This window comes from Myotis myotis, unplaced genomic scaffold (genome assembly GCF_014108235.1).
Source record: "Myotis myotis isolate mMyoMyo1 unplaced genomic scaffold, mMyoMyo1.p scaffold_m19_p_5, whole genome shotgun sequence".
NCBI classification, from domain to species: Eukaryota; Metazoa; Chordata; class Mammalia; order Chiroptera; family Vespertilionidae; genus Myotis; species Myotis myotis.
The window spans coordinates 103,219,976-103,237,585 of record NW_023416357.1 but is presented as its reverse complement, the minus strand read 5'-3'; the positions used below and the strand labels follow the sequence as shown (position 1 = coordinate 103,237,585).

General features: G+C 47.2%; 1 protein-coding gene across 4 annotated transcripts in view; it reads left to right on the top strand.

Annotated features, from left to right (window-relative positions):
- The window catches only part of LOC118656329 (acyl-coenzyme A synthetase ACSM1, mitochondrial-like), a 58,714-nt gene that overhangs the window by 17,217 nt on the left and 23,887 nt on the right, over nucleotides 1-17,610 (top strand). For all 4 annotated transcript variants that reach the window (XM_036309551.1, XM_036309552.1, XM_036309550.1 and 1 more), the window contains exons 5-10: nucleotides 811-951; nucleotides 3,918-4,077; nucleotides 5,031-5,110; nucleotides 11,796-11,919; nucleotides 13,907-13,987; nucleotides 14,476-14,577. In XM_036309551.1, the coding sequence (XP_036165444.1) occupies nucleotides 811-951; nucleotides 3,918-4,077; nucleotides 5,031-5,110; nucleotides 11,796-11,919; nucleotides 13,907-13,987; nucleotides 14,476-14,577 (688 nt within the window). The remainder of the gene's footprint in view (nucleotides 1-810; nucleotides 952-3,917; nucleotides 4,078-5,030; nucleotides 5,111-11,795; nucleotides 11,920-13,906; nucleotides 13,988-14,475; nucleotides 14,578-17,610) is intronic.

Genomic DNA, 17,610 nt, shown 5'->3' with positions numbered 1-17,610 from the left:
TACACCAGATGGACACATATATTTCTTTCACTCTCCCTCTTCCTCCCTCTCCCCGCCCCCCTTATCACCAAGGTTATGGGGTGAAATTCTTGTAAAGTTAGTTTGTGTGAAAGGAAGCTTAGCAGTGTGAGTAAGAGGACAGTCTATGCATCACACTGGGTTTGAACCCTGGCTCTGCCAATTGTTGGCTGTGTGTCTTCAGACAAGTTACCTAACCTCTCTGAGCCCCAGTTTCCTCATCCACAAAGGGAGCATGACAAGTTGGGGATAGGCACCTCTTAGGATTGCTCTGAAGATTGAATGAGCTCTTATTTGTAAGTCATTTAGAGCATTTTTGGAAACAGGAAGTTCTATTTCAATGTTTGTTAAATTATAAAATAATTGGCTGTGTTTTCCCCATTTTTTTTTAAATGAAGAAATGTCAGTCTTCTTACCCAAGTCACCCATAAACTCTGTTTGATGCTTCAGACCTGGAGACCAGTTCTTCCTCCAGTGTTACAAAACCCCAGTTTCTGCACTGGCCAGGTACTCAGATGGTTACAGTGCCAAGGTTGTGGGTTTGGTCCCTGTTCAGGGCACATACAAGAATCCACCAATGAAAGCATAAATAAGTGGAACAGAAAATCCATGTTTCTCTCTGTGTGTGTCTGTCTGTCTCTCTCTCTCTCTCTCTCTCTCCCTTCCTCTCTCTAAAATCTATACAAGCAAACCAGGTTTCTGACTTTGAGCCTCATGTTGTGTCGTTTGCTGACCCTGAGGGTGGAGCCAGGAGACCTGACTTCTCTCCTTTTCTGTTCAATCCCTTTGTAGATCAGCATCCCCAGATCACACCTGTATTAAGTCAAAGACCACGGACCCAATGGTCATCTTCTTTACCAGTGGCACCACCGGCTTCCCCAAGATGGCAAAACACAGCCATGGACTTTCCTTGCGACACTCCTTCCCTTCAAGGTAGGAAAGAGGGCAGCAACTTAGAGGCTGGGTCACAGTCTGGGGCAAGGGGTGTGTGTGTGTGTGTGTGTGTGTGTGTGTGTGTGTGTGTGTGTGTTGGGAAAGGTGCTCTAAGTAGAACTGAGTCCATCCTGCTTCTCCCTTCTGCTCTCTTTGGTTCAGACCACTGAGGGTCTCTGAGGCGAAGGTCTGGACTTCTAAGCGTGTGTTGACAGAAGCCTCCCAGTGACAAGGGGGTCCTGCCTGAGCACCTTCACAGGTGTGGAGGGAACGTGGGTGGAGGCAGCAGGCATTCTGCAAGCTGCACAAATGACAAGCCATGTGTCTTTGTCACTGGTTCCATCCAGGTTTGCTGGGAGGAGGACAGAAAGTTCTAGCTATGTGAACAGATCTCCACAGAGGTGGAGTTTCCCAGTCATGAGCCAGTAGGGGCAAGTAATACCTGGAACCAAGCCACTGCCTTTAAGCTAAAATAAATAATTGTAGAGGCTGAAGACATAGCCTTGGGTTAACCATGTAACCAATATTAAACCAAACATCGTTTCCCTCCTACTTCCTCCTCCCCAACTAGTAATATTCAGACCAGACCAAGTTCTGTGGGGAAGTATGGGCCTTGGCTGGCAAGTCTGTAAGGAGGATTCTCCAAAAGCTTGGGGGCCTCTGGGGGGACCTTGCCAAAGATGGCAGCCCTTACCTTGACTTTTCCAAACAAGTCTGATCCCCTGGGTGTTTTGTTGGAATCTCTATGTTTAGTCTTTAAGACCTGACCTTGAAGAAGCAGGTGCTTTCTCAAGGATATTTACCCTGCTGATTGTATCTAGAGGTTAAATTTAGTTCAAGCTGCTGTTACAATAAAAGGCTAACAGGGCAGGCATTTCAGGCTCTTTTGGTTCCTAAAGCTGAACAAGCCCCTTAGCCTTCTCTTTCACAGATACGTGTGTCAAAGCAATCTGTTCATCCGTCTCTTAGGGTCTTCTGGTCAGCCCCAGCAAAGTTCTATGTATTTTGTATCTTATTAAGCAGAGTAGGGGGCAGAGAAGATGTCTTGTGGACACTGGGTATTTGTGCTAATGATATTACTTGATCAGCAAAACCCTGGAGGAATGGGGGTGGAAAGAAGGAGAGAGTATTCTGAGTAGTCAGAATAACATAAGCAAAGGCACAAAGATATAAAAGGTAGCATTCATAGCCCAGCCAGCGTGGCTCAGTGACTGAGCATCCACTTATGAACCAGGAGGTCATGGCTCAATGGCAGGTGAGGGCACGTGCCCAGGTTGCAGGATCCATCCTAGGTGTGGGGCATGCAGGAGGCAATCAATGATTCTCTTCACCATTGATGTTTCTATCTCTCTTTCCCTGGCCCTTCCTCTCTGAAATCAATAAAAATATATTTTTTAAAGTAGCATTCAAAGAGATTTGAGAGCAGCTTCTGCTCAGGGTGTCAGGGAGGCACAGATGGGAGGAGCTGAGAGAGTGAGTGGGGCCCAGAGCACACAGGATCGTGGGGACTTTGGTGTAGAGACTGAGCTTATTGGGAAAACAGTGGGCGGTATTGAAAGGTTGTTAACAAGGGAGAGAACTAATCCAATTTGTATTTTGAAAAGATCACTGTGGCTGCAGGGTGGAGATTGGCTTGGAAAAAAAGAATAGACTTAGAAAGACCTGTTAGAGGGTCTTAGAATAATTTAGGTGCAAGATGGTGGTGGCTTGGACAAGGTGCTGGGGACATGAGAAAGTTAAGAAGTCTGAGAATTTCAGAGCTAGAATGGGAAGGTGTGCTGGCTAGATGTGGGAGGGAGGAGGGGCTGGAGGGTCAAGGTGGACTCCCAGGTTTTGAGCTTGGGCAGTAATGACATTCACTGAAACACAGAGAGCACTGGAGAAGAATTAGTCCCGGGAGGCCGGAGAGATTAGGATGCTCTGGGTTTGAGATGCCCGAGAGACGTCCCAGAAGAGATGCTCAGTGGGCAGTTGGGTCTGAAGCTCAGAATAGAGGTCCCTAGTGTGTAATTTCCTGTGGGTGTGCCACAGCCCTCAGAGAGATGGGAACAGGGAGTGTGAATGGCTCTCCAGGCCCCTCCCTACTAATAGATGAGCTCTTCAAAGCCATAGCTCCTCATGGGAGAGTTGAGTTTTTCTCAAGGAGTTATGCACACAGAGGTCCCTCAGAAGCAGTAAGAGTAGGGTGGAGAAATGCTTCAGACCTAGCTGAGTAGCCCCTGGATTCAATTTTCTGTCTCTCCATCTACCAGCTGTTTCTGTTGTGTGTGTGTGTGTTTAAATATTAAATGTCTATTGTTCAAAGTATTACATATGTTCCCCTTTTCCCCCATTCCCTCCTTCAAGCCCACCTCACCCCCTGTTTGTTTATTATTTATTAGTTAATCCTCACACGAGGATATTTGTTTTTCATTGATTTTTAGAGAGTGTGGGAGGGGGAGAGACACACAGAGAGAAACATTGATGTAAGAGAGACACATCAATTGTTGTCTCCCACACGCACCCCAACCAGGGCTGCCTGCAACTGAGGCACATGCCCTTGATCAGAATCAAACCCAAGACCCTTCAGTCCAATGTTCTAAACACTGAGTCAAACCGGCTCGGGCTGTTTCTGTTATGTTTGATGCTGTTCTCAGAAAGGCCCCTCCCTTATTATACCCGATGGCTGCCACCATTGTCCCAAACTGTGCCAATAACAGATTGGAATCCAGGAAAAGAGCAACAGACTTCATTCCAGTATTCCCAGCTTTAAGGATCATTATGATTGGGCCAGTTTAAGTGGCATGTCACCAGGAAATCCGATTGGTGTGCCTTTGGGACTGGGGTGGGAGTGAGTCCGGAGCCCCACACAAACCACATGACTTGAGAGTGAGACGGGTGGCTCGCTGTCTGAGAACCAGATTCCCGAGCCCTCAGTCACATCCTCCTGTGGTTACAAAGCTGAGGCCACTGTATTTTGGAGCCAGCAGGAAAGTACTGCAGCTGAAGACCTCTGATGTCCTGTGGTGCCTGTCAGATCCAGGCTGGATTATGGCTACCGTGGAGACCATGATTGAACCATGGACAGCAGGGTCTACAGTCTTCATCCACCATCTGCCCCAGTTTGACCCTAAGGTCATTGTGGAGGTAAGAGGATTAATCTCTCAGTGTGAACAAACTCCTGGAGAAACTCATGCTTCAGGCGAAAAAGCCGGCCCCTGCTGAGAAGAGAGTATGTAACAAAGAAGCCCATTAGAGTGATAGAACCTGGGCTCTGGGGGTCTCAAATGTGAGACATTGAATCAGTCAGTGAATCTCCCAGAATACACATTTTGAGAAATTAAAGCAACCAGAACAATCTCAGGTCTCCTGGCTCCTCCAGGGCTGGGTAGCTGGTGTGTGCATGTGAATTTATTGAAGTGTTTAAAACCAGAGCCCTTGGAATAGGATGGTTCCTCCTTTCACACCTTTAACATTGTTAGGGGTAACCTTAGCTCTCTGAGCTCAGTCTCCTCACCTGTAAGATGGGAGTTTTAATAATTACTACCTCGTAAAATTGTTGGGAATAATGAGATGATACAGGCAAAGTGTGCAAAGTGCTTAGCCCTGAGGCCTGCACCTGAAAACACTCAGGAACTGGTAGCAGTTGCTGTTATTGTTATGAGCACATCATGGTGACGATTGAAGTTGCCTCCATAAACCCTTTCAAATGACTGTCCTGCTCCTGAACATGCTGTTTTTGTCTCCACTCACTGCACCCTTGCTTTCCTTCCCCAGACCTGCCTCTCCCCTCACCACTGTGGGGCCTGTTCTTCTCCAGGCCCTTCCATTGGAGCCCCTCACTGCTCATCTTTAATCCATTATACCCTTTCTTCTGTATTATCAGTCTCTCACTTCTCATCAACTCTACTCGCTCAGTCCATAAACACATTCATGTTCAAGATATAGATACTGGAAGAATTAACAAATGAATAAATGAGCTCTCTTAGAAGGGAGAGCAGAAAAAAATGATAATAATTGGCCAGTATTTTGTTGTTGTTTTTGGCCAGTATTTTTCATCTTAACTATAAATATAAAATTTTTCTCTGTTCACCTTGTAGACACTCTTTAAATACCCCATCACCCAGTGCATTACTGCGCCCTCTGTATTTCGAATGATTCTGCAGGAGAATTTTGGCAGGTATGTAGACGTGGCCTGTTGTAATCACAATCTTTGGGTAGGATTTAAAGGAGTCTATTTCACTGTGGTCTTGTTGTTGGTGGGAAACAGGCTCTTCCACGGGGTTGGGAGGAAAGAATCCCAAGGATCCACGCCCGGGAGACTGCGATGTGGCGATGTGGTTTATTTGTTAGGTAACATCAATAGAGTTCTCCTCCCGGCTTCCCAATGCCCCATCTCTCTGGGCCCTGCCCTGGAAAAAGTCCGATCTCGTCTTCAACAGCCAACGTAAAGGCCAATGCCCAGAGTTTCTGCTTCATGATCCTTCCTGTGGCCTCCAGACCTGCATGGTCCTTTGCTCCTGGGCGGGAGGGGACAGGAACAAATTGGGCCACTGGGGTCCCAGGCAAGAGAGACAGCCAGCATTACCCCCTTGGGTCTCAACCAGGAGCTTTTTCCAAAACAACCCACTAACTTCCCAAGATTCCAGGGGCATGCACTGGGCCCACCCCTAGCCAACGATCTTTCCCCAGGTTAGACTGACAGCCTCTGTGGTCCCACACCTCCCCCTGTGCCATTTTGACTTTACTGGGAAGTTCCTGACCTCCCCATCCCCCTCCCACACACAATCCCAACACAGAGGGGGGAGGGAGGGGTGTTAATCCCCTTGGGGGGGACTGTGCTGCCATTTCTTGGGTGTGAAACTGGAGCTCCCTGGTGAAGCAAACAGGCCTCTGCTTCCCAGCTGCCTGTGCTCCACATTGTCAGCCTCTCCACTGGCTCTGTTTCTTTCAATCACCAGCCAAGGATGGTAACAGTCTGACTGTTTTAACTCTGGTTCTTTGAGAGAGAGTGTGTGTGTGTGTGTGTGTGTGTGTGTGTGTGTGTGTGAAATGCTGGTAGCGATAATTACCAGCCAGTCTAGTTTATTAAGCAGGACTCAGATCCAAATGAAACAGTGAGCCTTGCATCATTGTGAGTTTTTTCTTTTTAAAACTTTTTTATGTGAAATAACAAACATAAGACATAAATTTGTAGATTAAGAAATTGTTGAAAATTAAACAAATATGTAACCACTCATTCAAGTCACAATAAGAGAACATCACCAGCCCCCAGTGACCTACTCAGACCTCTCCAACTCCCTACAGGAACTCACTGTCTTGACTTTTATGGTGTTCACTCATTTGTGTGTATTTTTCTTCCTGCCCCCCCCTCCCCCTTGTAGTTTACCTCCTAGGAAATATTAGTCTCTTTTACTTGCTTGTGAGCTTTGTAATCATATTATTCTATAATGTCTGGCTTCTTTTTACAATGTTATATTTCTAAGATTTGCCCATGTTGCATCATGTTGCTGTAGCTAACTTTTATTGCTGTATAATATCTCATTTTATAAAAAGTCCACATTTTCTTTAATCCGCTCTACCACTAATGGACATCTGGGTGGTTTTCATTCGAGGGCTGCTGATGGCTGACACTGTTCTTGCGCATTCACCCTGTGCACATCAGCACTCATTTGTGTGGGGTCTTTCTTGGAGAAATTGCTGAGTCACAGTGACACTGCATCCTACCACCTATTTTCCAAAGTATCCCATCATCCTGTGCGCCCACCAGCAGGGAGGCAGGATTCCCTTGTTCCACATCTTTGACAGCATCTGTTCTTGTCAGAGTCTTTAATTTTTACCAATCTGATGCATGTAGTGTTATTTTGCTATAGTTTTATTTTGTATTTCCCCGTGTTTATAGATTAATTTTGAGCTAAAGTGCAATCTTGTCTTTGAACCTAATGGGCACTTATGTATATTTTAGAGACTCTAAAATGGGAATGGCTGCTTCAAAAATCAGACCTAATAACTATTAGACACAGAGTTAAAATGTCAAGGAGTTGAACAAGTACCCTTACGAAGCTAACTCTGAAATACAACTTGCATTTATTCACAAAGCCTCCATCCCAGCATGCCCTTGGAGTCTGCCTTGATCTGTATTTCAAAGCTCATATGACAGCCACTTTTTGCAACATTCCTCAGATGATGAACTTGGTCCAAACCCAGTAAAAATCCAATCAGGGCATCGCTAATGACTCCACTGGAGACTGCTTATTTTACCTACTTTGGAGAAAGCTCCAGATGAGTGAGGAAGACATCCCTAATGAAACCAGCCCCGTGTTCACCACTCCTGACTCTGTGTCCCAGGAGAGGGGTTGGGGGGACCGGGGGAGTAGGTTTGGGCGGGGCGGGGGAAGGGAGCCCGAGGTCTGCCACTTCCCTCATCGCTAAGAACTGGTCCGGCTCAGGCTACTGATGCTCAGACCTTAGTCACTTCTCCTCATTTCCTTCAGCGAGTCCATTATGATTGGGTGATTGTTTTTGTATTATTTCTGGAATTTCCCTGAGGAAAATGGAGGAGAAATAATGTACAGCACACGGCATGCCTAGTACAGGATATACCTGCTACAGGCTCACAGTAGACTTTTCTGTTGTCTTCAAAATGCCTTCTTAAAGGGCTGCTACCTGTGACCCCTGTCCTGTTTCCAACACTCAGCCCAATCTTCCTTGATGACCAGAGCAATTGATTGACAATCCCTAACTTGCATTCTCCACTTGGGAACACAAAAGCCCTTCAGTTCACATAACCCATCTCCCCCAAGGCAGGAAGAACAGCCCAATAACCCCCAGCGTGTCCCCAGAGTCTAGCCCAAGGGTGGGCAAACTTTTTGACTCGAGGGCCACAATGGGTTCTTAAACTGGACCGGAGGGCCGGAACAAAAGCATGGATGGAGTGTTTGTGTGAACTAATATAAATTCAAAGTAAACATCATTACATAAAAGGGTACGGTCTTTTTTTTTATTTCAATAGTTTTATTCATTTCAAACATTTTAACAAGAAGAATGTAAACACTAATTATAATAATTTGAAACTTCAAAAAATGGAGGAATCATAGCACAATAACATACCTTATATTGAAGATGGCAAAGGCAAAATAAAATTGCCTAACAAAGGAAATGTACAAAAGCCTTTCAAATTAAACTTAAATATAATAAAATAATTTAAAACTAAAACAAATAGAAAAGAACAAAATGTGTAAACAGTAAATTAAACATTTTCTTTAGTGCAACTTCCATTTTATGCCCGGGACGTAGATGTAGATGGCAATGTAGACTGGGTTGAAAGGTTTTTGGTCTTTAAAACATCAACTTTAGTGGGAACAGTGTTGTTGGTCTCCTTTTTTAGCTAATGCATCAAAGTCTGGAGTTAGTTTTGTTGTGGCTATTCTCAGGATAGACCTGAGGTGTTCGTCAGTTAAGCTGGATCTGTGAGGGGCTTTGTTGATGTTCATGACGCTAAATGTCTGCTCACAAACATAGGTTGACCCAAACAGCACCAGTATCTTCTGTGCCATCCTCTGGATGTTTGGAAAAGTGGCTTCATTAAGTGAAGCATAAAAGTCTCTTAGTTCAAGAGAGCTGAATTTCTCCTTTAGGACAAAGTCAGACTGAAGATCGATGAGTTCCAGTTGCACCTCTTCTGGTGCTGTTTCAGGGTTTTGTGACAAAGGACAGGCCACCAGTTGAAGTGACTGGTCAATTTTTTCAACATCAGAAAACCGACGACAGAATTCTGCATGCAGGTCATCCAGTGATTTGCTGTATTTCTTCACGTTTTGGATGGTCTCCTTCTGTGTGGCTAGTGTGGCAAAATGAGTGAAGACTTTGTCTGAAATTTGTCTGGAAAAGAAAATCAGCTTCGATTTAAAGGCTTTCACATTAGTGTACATGCCATGTACATACTGATATTTTCCCTGTAGCTTCACATTTAGCTCATTCAAATGTGAAAATATATCTACAGCAAATGCAAAGTCACACAGCCAATTCTTGTCACTCAGCTCAGTAAATTCGTCAGACTTCCCCTTTAATTTCAAAAATGCACCAATCTCTTCTTTGAGCTCCCACACTCGTTGGAAAACTTTGCCCAAACTCAACCAGCGGACACGAGAGTGGTAAAGTAAGTCGTGGTGATCCGCATCAGTTTCCTCCAGAAACTTAATAAACTGACGGTGCTGAAGTCCCTTTGCTCAAATGAAATTAACAAGCTTTACGACTGGATTAACAACATGGTTAAGTTGTAATATAGACTTGCACAATGATTCCTGGTGAATAATACAGTGAAGAAAAATAACATCTTGGTTAGGGTTCTCCTCTTTCACTTTATCCTGAATTTTTAGCAGTCCAACATTTTTTCCAGTTAAATTTGGAGATCCATCTGTCGTGACATTAGCAAGTTTACTCCATGGTAGCTTCATTTTCTCGATGACAGTAGACACCCGGTCATACAAGTCCTCTCCCCGTGTTTTTCCTTTCAGTGGCTCCATGGGTAAAAACTCCTCCGTAATTTCAAAATTGTCACTAATCCCTCGGATAAAAATTAAGAGCTGAGCAGTGTCCTTTACGTCATTACTTTCATCCAATGCTAGTGACTAAAACTTAAAGAACTCTGCCTTACTATTTAACTTGCTGGCCAAGTCTTCATCAATCAGTTCCACTCGACGAGTCACTGTCCTGCGTGATAAGCTGAGTTTTTCAAACTTGCCTTTGCTCTCTGGACACAAGAGACTTGCTGTCTCTACATACATTCTTTCAAAAACTCGCCTTCAGAGAGAGGTTTGCTAGCTTTTGCTAATTTGAATGATAGCATAAAACTTGCTTTGGTAGTTGTCTCTTGAATTGCAGTTTGTCTGTGAAAGACATTTTGCTGAGCCTGTAATTTAGCCATCAACCTCTGTGCAGTAGCCTCCCGTTCTTGAGGTGACTGCTTGCTAGCACAGTTGCCATGCTTTGTGGCAAAGTGATGGCTGAGATTGTACTCTTTGAAGACTGCAAGTGTTTCCTGGCATATCAGACATACCGGCATTGATCGGACTTCGGTGAAAAAATATTTTGTTGTCCACTCCCTCTTAAACACTCGGCATTCACTGTCCACTTTCCTTTTCTTTGGTCCACTCATGTTTAATATTGGGCTAAAACCAACAGTACCGTTCTCTTATTAAATTCTTTACTAAAATAAGACAGTAAAGTATAAAAACAAGTGATTAAATTTGCTGTACTATAACATTTTTGGTCTTCTAAAAAATATATATATAACAAAATCATCTGAAAAAGTTCAGACATGGGACAGAGGCACACCCTGACCATAGAGAACAATCCCTTTCCTCCATAGGAAACCTGTGTATCTTTCACACAGGCCCTTTGTTTATGGTAACACACATAGCTGCACATTGCTGTGTCTTCCAGACACACTTGTATGGGAGGTGCTAGGGCAGTGCAAAACATGGGTAACCAGTAGTTACCACTAGCACTTCCGTTACTGGCAAAAAACAGCTGCAGTGCACATAATGTGAAAGAGCCCATTATCAATGTCAGATTGCATCCACTGGACTCTATAAAAACAACCAAGTGCCACTTTTAAATGCCCATTGCAACAGTTTTTCTTATTAAAAGCTGGAAATGGCAGGATATTTATATATATACCCCTACTGTGACAGCCTGGCAGAGCATTACAAAGGAGAAAACCCAGCATCTGGTGATGTCCATAAGTACAAGACTTCAGGCTGTTATTACCAGAAAAGGGTTTCATCCAAGTACTAGATATGAACATTTGATTTCCAGTTTTTCATTTGTCCAATTACTTCTGAAACCCTGAAATTAAGCGATTTTGTAATAAAATCTTTAGTCCATCACATTTCTATACAATCTTTTTGTTCAACCCACTGAATTAGGGTTCGTTCACACTAGCTGTGCTGCCGTTGCAGTGTGGTGCAGTACTGCAATGCAGCGCAGCTAGGGTTAATGCAGGGTACACAGGTTTCCATCATGTTTGTGTTGATGCTAATGTGCAGTGGTGCATGTTAACACAAATGCCCTGTAGCACGCATTTTTACAGCTGAAAGTCTTTGTTGTTTTATTAACAAGTCATTGTGATGTACAGAATGTGGGAAGAGGAAAAAATTGTGTTTGAGTAGAGCTCTTAATCTTACCTCAGAAAGGCTCTGATACTGTGCTCTCCAGGGGCGTGTCTCCCTACATCACCACGATAACGTGTCTACGCATTCCCAGGGTGATGTTGGGAGACGCGTCCGCGGGCATTACAAGTAGCCTCTGGAAGATTGAGAGGTTGTTCCTTCTACTGAATGGGCGGATATAAATCCATCCACTCAGAAGAAGGAGCTGCAGCCGTGTTTCCCGACGTTGCCATGTTAACACTGCTGCTGGTGAAGGAGTGGAGGGGAGAGCAAGAGAACCCTTCACTCTTTCGGCTCCGCGGGCCAGATAGAACAGCCGAATGGGCCGGATCCGGCCCGCGGGCCGTAGTTTGCCCACGGCTGGTCTAGCCTTTAACCCTCATGGTTTATAAAACATCACTTTTTCCACATAGAAGCTTCCCTTAGAGGAAGTCTCGATGTCCTGATTTAGTTGGATCCTTAACTGAATCCATAGCCTTATCACCATCACCACCACCACCACCACCACCCCGCCACCGCCCCGCCTGAAGAACAGTTCATAGGGACTGACAGACAGGAAGTGAATGACGTCCACCCGGAAGGCAAGTAAGAGAGTGAGGAAGCAGAAAGGTGGATGGGCTCCTAACTCCTGGGCCTGGGTAGGAGCGTCCAGGGCCTGCTCTGAAGCTCTGTGGACACCTTGTCTCCCCCAAGCCTCAGGTTCCCCACTCTGGAGCATTGCGCTGCTGGTGGGGAGGCCGTGTTGCCCGAGGAGCAAGAGAAGTGGAGGCAACGGACGGGCCTTCTGCTCCACCAGCTCTACGGACAGTCGGAAACGGTAGGTGGACGGGCCCCTCTGGGCCACCCAGCCCAGCAGAGGAGCTGAATATGCCAGAGCGTGTGCACAGGCCCCACTGTGCGCACAGCCAGCAGAGGGTGGCTCTGGAGTTCCAGGCTGATGGGCCGCAAATCAGTTTGCAGAGAGAGGATTCACACACAGTCTTTGACTTGTCAAGACCTCAGTGTGCTGACGACTATTGGACAAAAGCTTCCAAAGGGGTCTGAGGACAGGGGCTGCGTCCCTGGGATCAGGGGAGCTGGGAGGAGCGATGGCAATGGAGGCGCCCCCTGCCTCAGGGAGGCCCTGCCTGAGAGTGCTGCCCACGTCACCCTCCCTCCCTAAGCAGCAGCCACAGGGCCAGGCAGGAGCTGGGCCTGGAATCTCACCTCTGGGTGTATGAGGGCAGCACACACGTTTGATTGTGGGGCTGGAGCAGGAGGGGAGGAGGGAGCAGAGGCTTCACACACACACACACACACACACACACACACACACACACACACACACTGTGACCCCCAAGGTGATCACTGAGCATGCAGTGGGCAGGCCGTGGAGTCTGCTGTGCTGGCATCTTCAACCCCCTGATGCTGACACAGTCACTCTCCCCGCCTCCCACTATCCCCTCAGCTCAGAGTCACCCCCTTCTCAGGACCTGTAGGGCAGGCTCTTTTGGTCCTAATTCACTTATTTGTCTGATGGTCTGTTGTTTTTTGCAAAAGAAAATGTTTGTTTTAGTCAGTTAAGTGGTCTGCTTCCAGGCCTGAGAAATGTGAGGGCTCGAGGCCTGACCTTGCATGGCTGCCAGTTCATTTTTGAACAGAGAAGCACACGCTACACCCATAACCCCAGTCCCTTTGCTTGAAGCCACAGAATACTCCCTCCTCGCTGCCTGGAGCCTCATTTCCCAAAGCCCTTGCAACCTGCTCGCTCACCTGTGGGCGATTCCGTGTCCTGAAGTGTGAGCAGCAGCTTGGAGAGGGAGGCCTTCCTCTCCCAGGAGCTCAGGTGTCAGTTCCTCTGAGCATCGCCCATGGCAGCTTCAAGCCCATGGGCATAGGTGGGACCCGCCAGAAGCTGGGCTTCCCAGGGTCCAAACTGGGAACAGAATGCTGACCCTGCGGGTGGTGGCGAGGGGAGGGGAAGGGCGTGTTTGCCCCCCCCCCCCCCGCCCCTGCAGGCTGTGCCCAGCCTGCACACCCCCCAGGGCCAGCCCACTGTCCTCACTGATGTGGGGGGTCATGTGCCAGGTGTCAGGGGTGCAGAGCCAAAGGGGCCGTCTCCATGCTCAGATGCTTGTATTCTATGGGGGGAAACACCCACAAAAGTCAGTATAATGCCCTGTTGGCGACAACAGAAATGGGGGGAAGTATCACCAAAGGAGGGTCGCCCAGGCCTTCTCCTGGGCCTGAGTCTGAGCTGGTTGCCCTGAGGAGCCAGGTGAGCTCATGGGTGCAGCCTTTTCTGCCCCACAGGCTCTGAGAGGGGGTGCCGGCCCGACCCCTCTGACAGAGGAGACCCAGGGCATTACCTCATCTTCTGACTGTGAAGGCTTCCCTCTAGGACAGATGTAGCTTCAGAGAACCAGGAAGGAGGCAGAGGTCACCAGGAGGGCAATGGGGTGGGAGGGTTGGCAGAGGAGCAACCTAAGTGATTTCAGCACAGCCCCGAGGGCAGATGGGGCAGGGATCCTGTCAGCTTCAGTCTTGAGTGAGTGTTGGTCAAATGGACAGAAGCCTGGCGTGCAGCGGGCACTCCCCCACCCACAACCCGCCCACAGCCCTGAGCTCAGCCCTTTGCTCCTTTCTTGCCCCCCCCTTCCCCCCACGGGACCCTGTGGCTGAGGATGCAGAGCTTCCAGCTCCCCACAGGCTCTGTGAGCAGCGACCCATGACCCCTGCGAGCAGGTGTGCTGTGTGTGGTTCTTGCTGCTCTGTGATCCGCCTGCACCCTTTGACCACTGGTATTCTCTTCCTTTTGTGCACAGGGATTGACTTGCTCCACTCCCCGGGGATCACAGGTCAAGCCCGGTTCCATGGGGAAAGCCATCCCACCCTTCGACGTCCAGGTTTGGTGCTAAAGGTGGGGCCAGGGAGCACTGAGGGCTCAGCTGGGATTGGACCCCATGTGACACCAGGCGGCAGAAGCAGCCGTGCCCCCTGCCCGAGTTATCTTTCTTCCTCTCCTCCTTGTTCCCTCTGATTTCCTGGGAGGTTTCAATATTGTGGGCACCAGTGCAGCTCACCGTGCCAGCCGAGGCCGCACACAGCCGTGGCACACGGGACCTGGAGGAGCGCCGGCAGCTCTGTCCACCTGCCGGGGCTTTTAGCTTGTCCTGACCCTGTTTTGTAGCTTGAAGACACATGCGACGTCCACGTACCAGGAAACAAACACACCTATGACTTGCTAATTTCAAAGACTTGACAGCTTCGTCCTGTTTTCTGCCAGGGACCTCCCCATGGTCCCCACTGGTGTCACACGCATAAGCCAGGCAGAGCTTGGGTGGGCAGGAGTGCTGGGAGCCCTGCAGGGGGACTCACAGACCTCTTGCTCCAGGTCATCGATGACGAGGGCAACATCCTGCCACCCAACACTGAGGGCAACCTTGGCATCAGGATCAAGCCCACCAAGCCCATCGGCCTGTTCATGTTGTATGAGGTGCGGGCGCCCCCCCCCCCCAACCCCGCAACCTCTCCCTGGCCACCCCTGCAGCGAGAAGGGAGAGGACTCAACTCTGCCTCCTGAGACTCCTCCCATCTCCGTTATGTGCTCCAGTTCAGTGAAGCCAGGTCCAGTTCCTGCAAAGCTCATAGCCTTTCCTCTCCTAACCCATGAGGCACTGATGGGGTAGAGAAGCTTCGGGATCATCGGACTTGGGGCTGATGATTAAGAATGCCGGCTTCGGCTGGGTTCACATGCTACCATCCGATTTACCAACAGGGTGTGAACAAACCTAGTCACGGTCCGGAGCCTCCTGAGGCCTCCCCTCCCCCACTTCTCAGACACACCGCCTGCAGACCGTAGGAGTCATGCGTTTCCCCATGACAAATAAATGGCAGATCTAGGATTCAAACCCATGTCTTTCAGCCCCAAAGCCTAATGGGAAATCCAGGGATTACAGACCTGTGATGGGCTCTAAGGAAACTGACCAGATAACCCCTAGCCCTCCCAGGGTAGTGGAGGCCACTCAGAGGAAATTCTCAGCTTCCAAGATGGGCCCTGGAAGGGTGGGCACACCTGAAATTCATCCTGAGATGAATTTCCACCTCCTTTCTCCAAAAGAACAGCCATCAGACATTCTCTCTCTTGGTGTCACTGTTGTCATCACTCTGGCCTCCAGGGGGCATTGCTCCTCATACTACCAACCAACAGTAAAATATGCTGGTTTAACCATTCATCAATTTTGTTTATCTTTTCAAAGAACCAGCTTTTGGTTTCATTGATTTTTTGTATAGTTTTTTTAGTCTCTATGTTATTTATTTCTGCGCTAATCTTTATTATTTCCCTCCTACTTACTCTGGGCTTTTCTTGTTCTCTTTCTAGTTCTTTAAGTTGAAGGGTTGAATAGTTTATTGTTAATTTTTCTTGTTTTTTTGAGGTATGGCTGTAGTGTTAGGAAATTCCCTCTCAGGAGTGCTTTTGCTGTGTCCCAGAGATTTTGGGTTGTTGTGTGTTCATTTTCATTTGTTTCCAGTAAGTTTTAAAAATTTATTTCTTGACTAGAGGCTTAGTGCACAAAATTCATGCATGGAGGGGTCCCCTCAGCCCAACCTGCACCCTCTCCAATCCAGGACCCCTCAGAGGATGTCCAACTGCAGGTTTAGGCCCAATCCTACTGTCAGACATTCCTCTCACAATCCTGGACCGCTGACTCCTAATCGCTCACATACCTGCCTGCCTGGTCACCCCTAACTGCCCCCTCCTGCCAGCCTCATCACTCCTCACTGCCTCTGTGTGCCAGCCTGATCACCCCTAACTGCCCCCCGCTGCTGGCCAGGTCACCCCCAACTGCCCTCTCCCTGCAAACCTGGTTGCTCCTAACTGTCCCCCACTCTCCCCACCAGCCTGGTCACCACTTACTGCCTGCCCTGCCAGCCAGATTGCCCCCAACTGCCCCCCTTTCAGGCTAATCGCCCCCGACTATCTCCCCTGCTGGCCTGGTCGTCCCCAACTGCCCCCCCTGCTGGCCTGGTCGCCTCATGAGCCTGCTGTTGAGTAGTTTGGTCTTCCCTCACTAATCCCCCTGCCAGTCTGGTAGCCCCACGCAGACTGCTTTTTCAGTCATTTGGTCGTCCCTCACTAACCCCCCCAGCAGGCCTGGTCATAGGCAGCCATCTTGGGAGGGTGTGAGGGTTAATTTATATATTACCTCTTTATTATATAGGTATTCGTTGGTAACCTATTCTTTGTTTAATAACATGATATTTAGCCTTCCCGTGTTTGAATGTTTTGAGGTGTTTTTACTGTAGTTGATTTCTAATTTCTTTCCACTGTGATCTGATAAGTTGCTTGGTATGATTTCTAACTTCTTCAACTTGTAGAGATTTGTTTTGTGTTCTAACATGTGGTCTATCTTTGTGAATGATCCATGTGCACTTCAGAAGAATGTATATTCTGCTGCTTTGGGGTGAAATGTTCTATAAATGTCAATTAAATCCATCTGATCCAGTGTGTCCTTTAGAGTCACTGTTTCCTTGTCACGTTTTTGTCTGGAAGATCCATCCAGTGAAGTCAGCAGGTGTTAAAGTCCCCTGCTATGACTGCATTGTTGCCAATCTCTCCGTTAAAGTCCTCTAGCAGTTTTTGGAATATATTTAGGTGCTCCTATATTGGGTGTGTATATGTTTAACAGGGTTCTATCCCCTTGGTGGATCCATCCCTTTAGTATTGTGTAGAGATCTTTGTTGTCTTTTGTGAGGGCCTTCATTTTGAAGTCTATTTTGTCGGATATGAGTATTGCTACTCTCACTTTTTTTTATCCTTTCCATTTGCATGGAAAACTTTTTTCCATTCCTTCACTCTCATCCTGTGCATGTCTTTTGTTCTGAGGTGCGAATCTTAAAGACAGTATATAGTTGGCTCATATTTTTGTATCCATTCAGTTATCCTATGCCTTTGGATTGGACCATTTAATCCATTTACATTTAGGGTTATTGATAGGTACTTATTTATTGCCATTTTAATTCTGTATGTGTAGGTTTCTCTCTCTGTTTCTCCTTCTCATTACAGCAGTGCCTGTAGCATTTTTTATAATGCTGGCTTGGTGGTTATGTATTCCTTTGGCCTTTTTTTTTTTTTTTTTTTTTTTTTTCTGTCCAGGAAGCTCTTTATTTGACCATCTTTTTTGAATGATAGCCTTACTGGGTATAGTGATCTTGGTTTCAGATCCTTGCTTTCCATTACCTTGAGTACTTCATGCTATTCCCTTCTGACCTATTGAGATTTTGATGAGAAATCAGGTGTCAGCTTAATGGGAACTCCTTTGTAGGTAACAGTTTGCTTTTCTCTTGCTGCCTTTAAGATTCTCTCTTGGTTTTTAATTTTTGGCATTTTAATTATGATGTGTTGGGGCATGGACCTGTTTGGGTTCTTCTTGCTTGGGGTTCTCTGTGCCTCCTGAACTTGTGTGACTTTTTTCTCCACCAGGATAGATATGTTCTCTGCCATTATTTCATCAAACATTGACCAGCT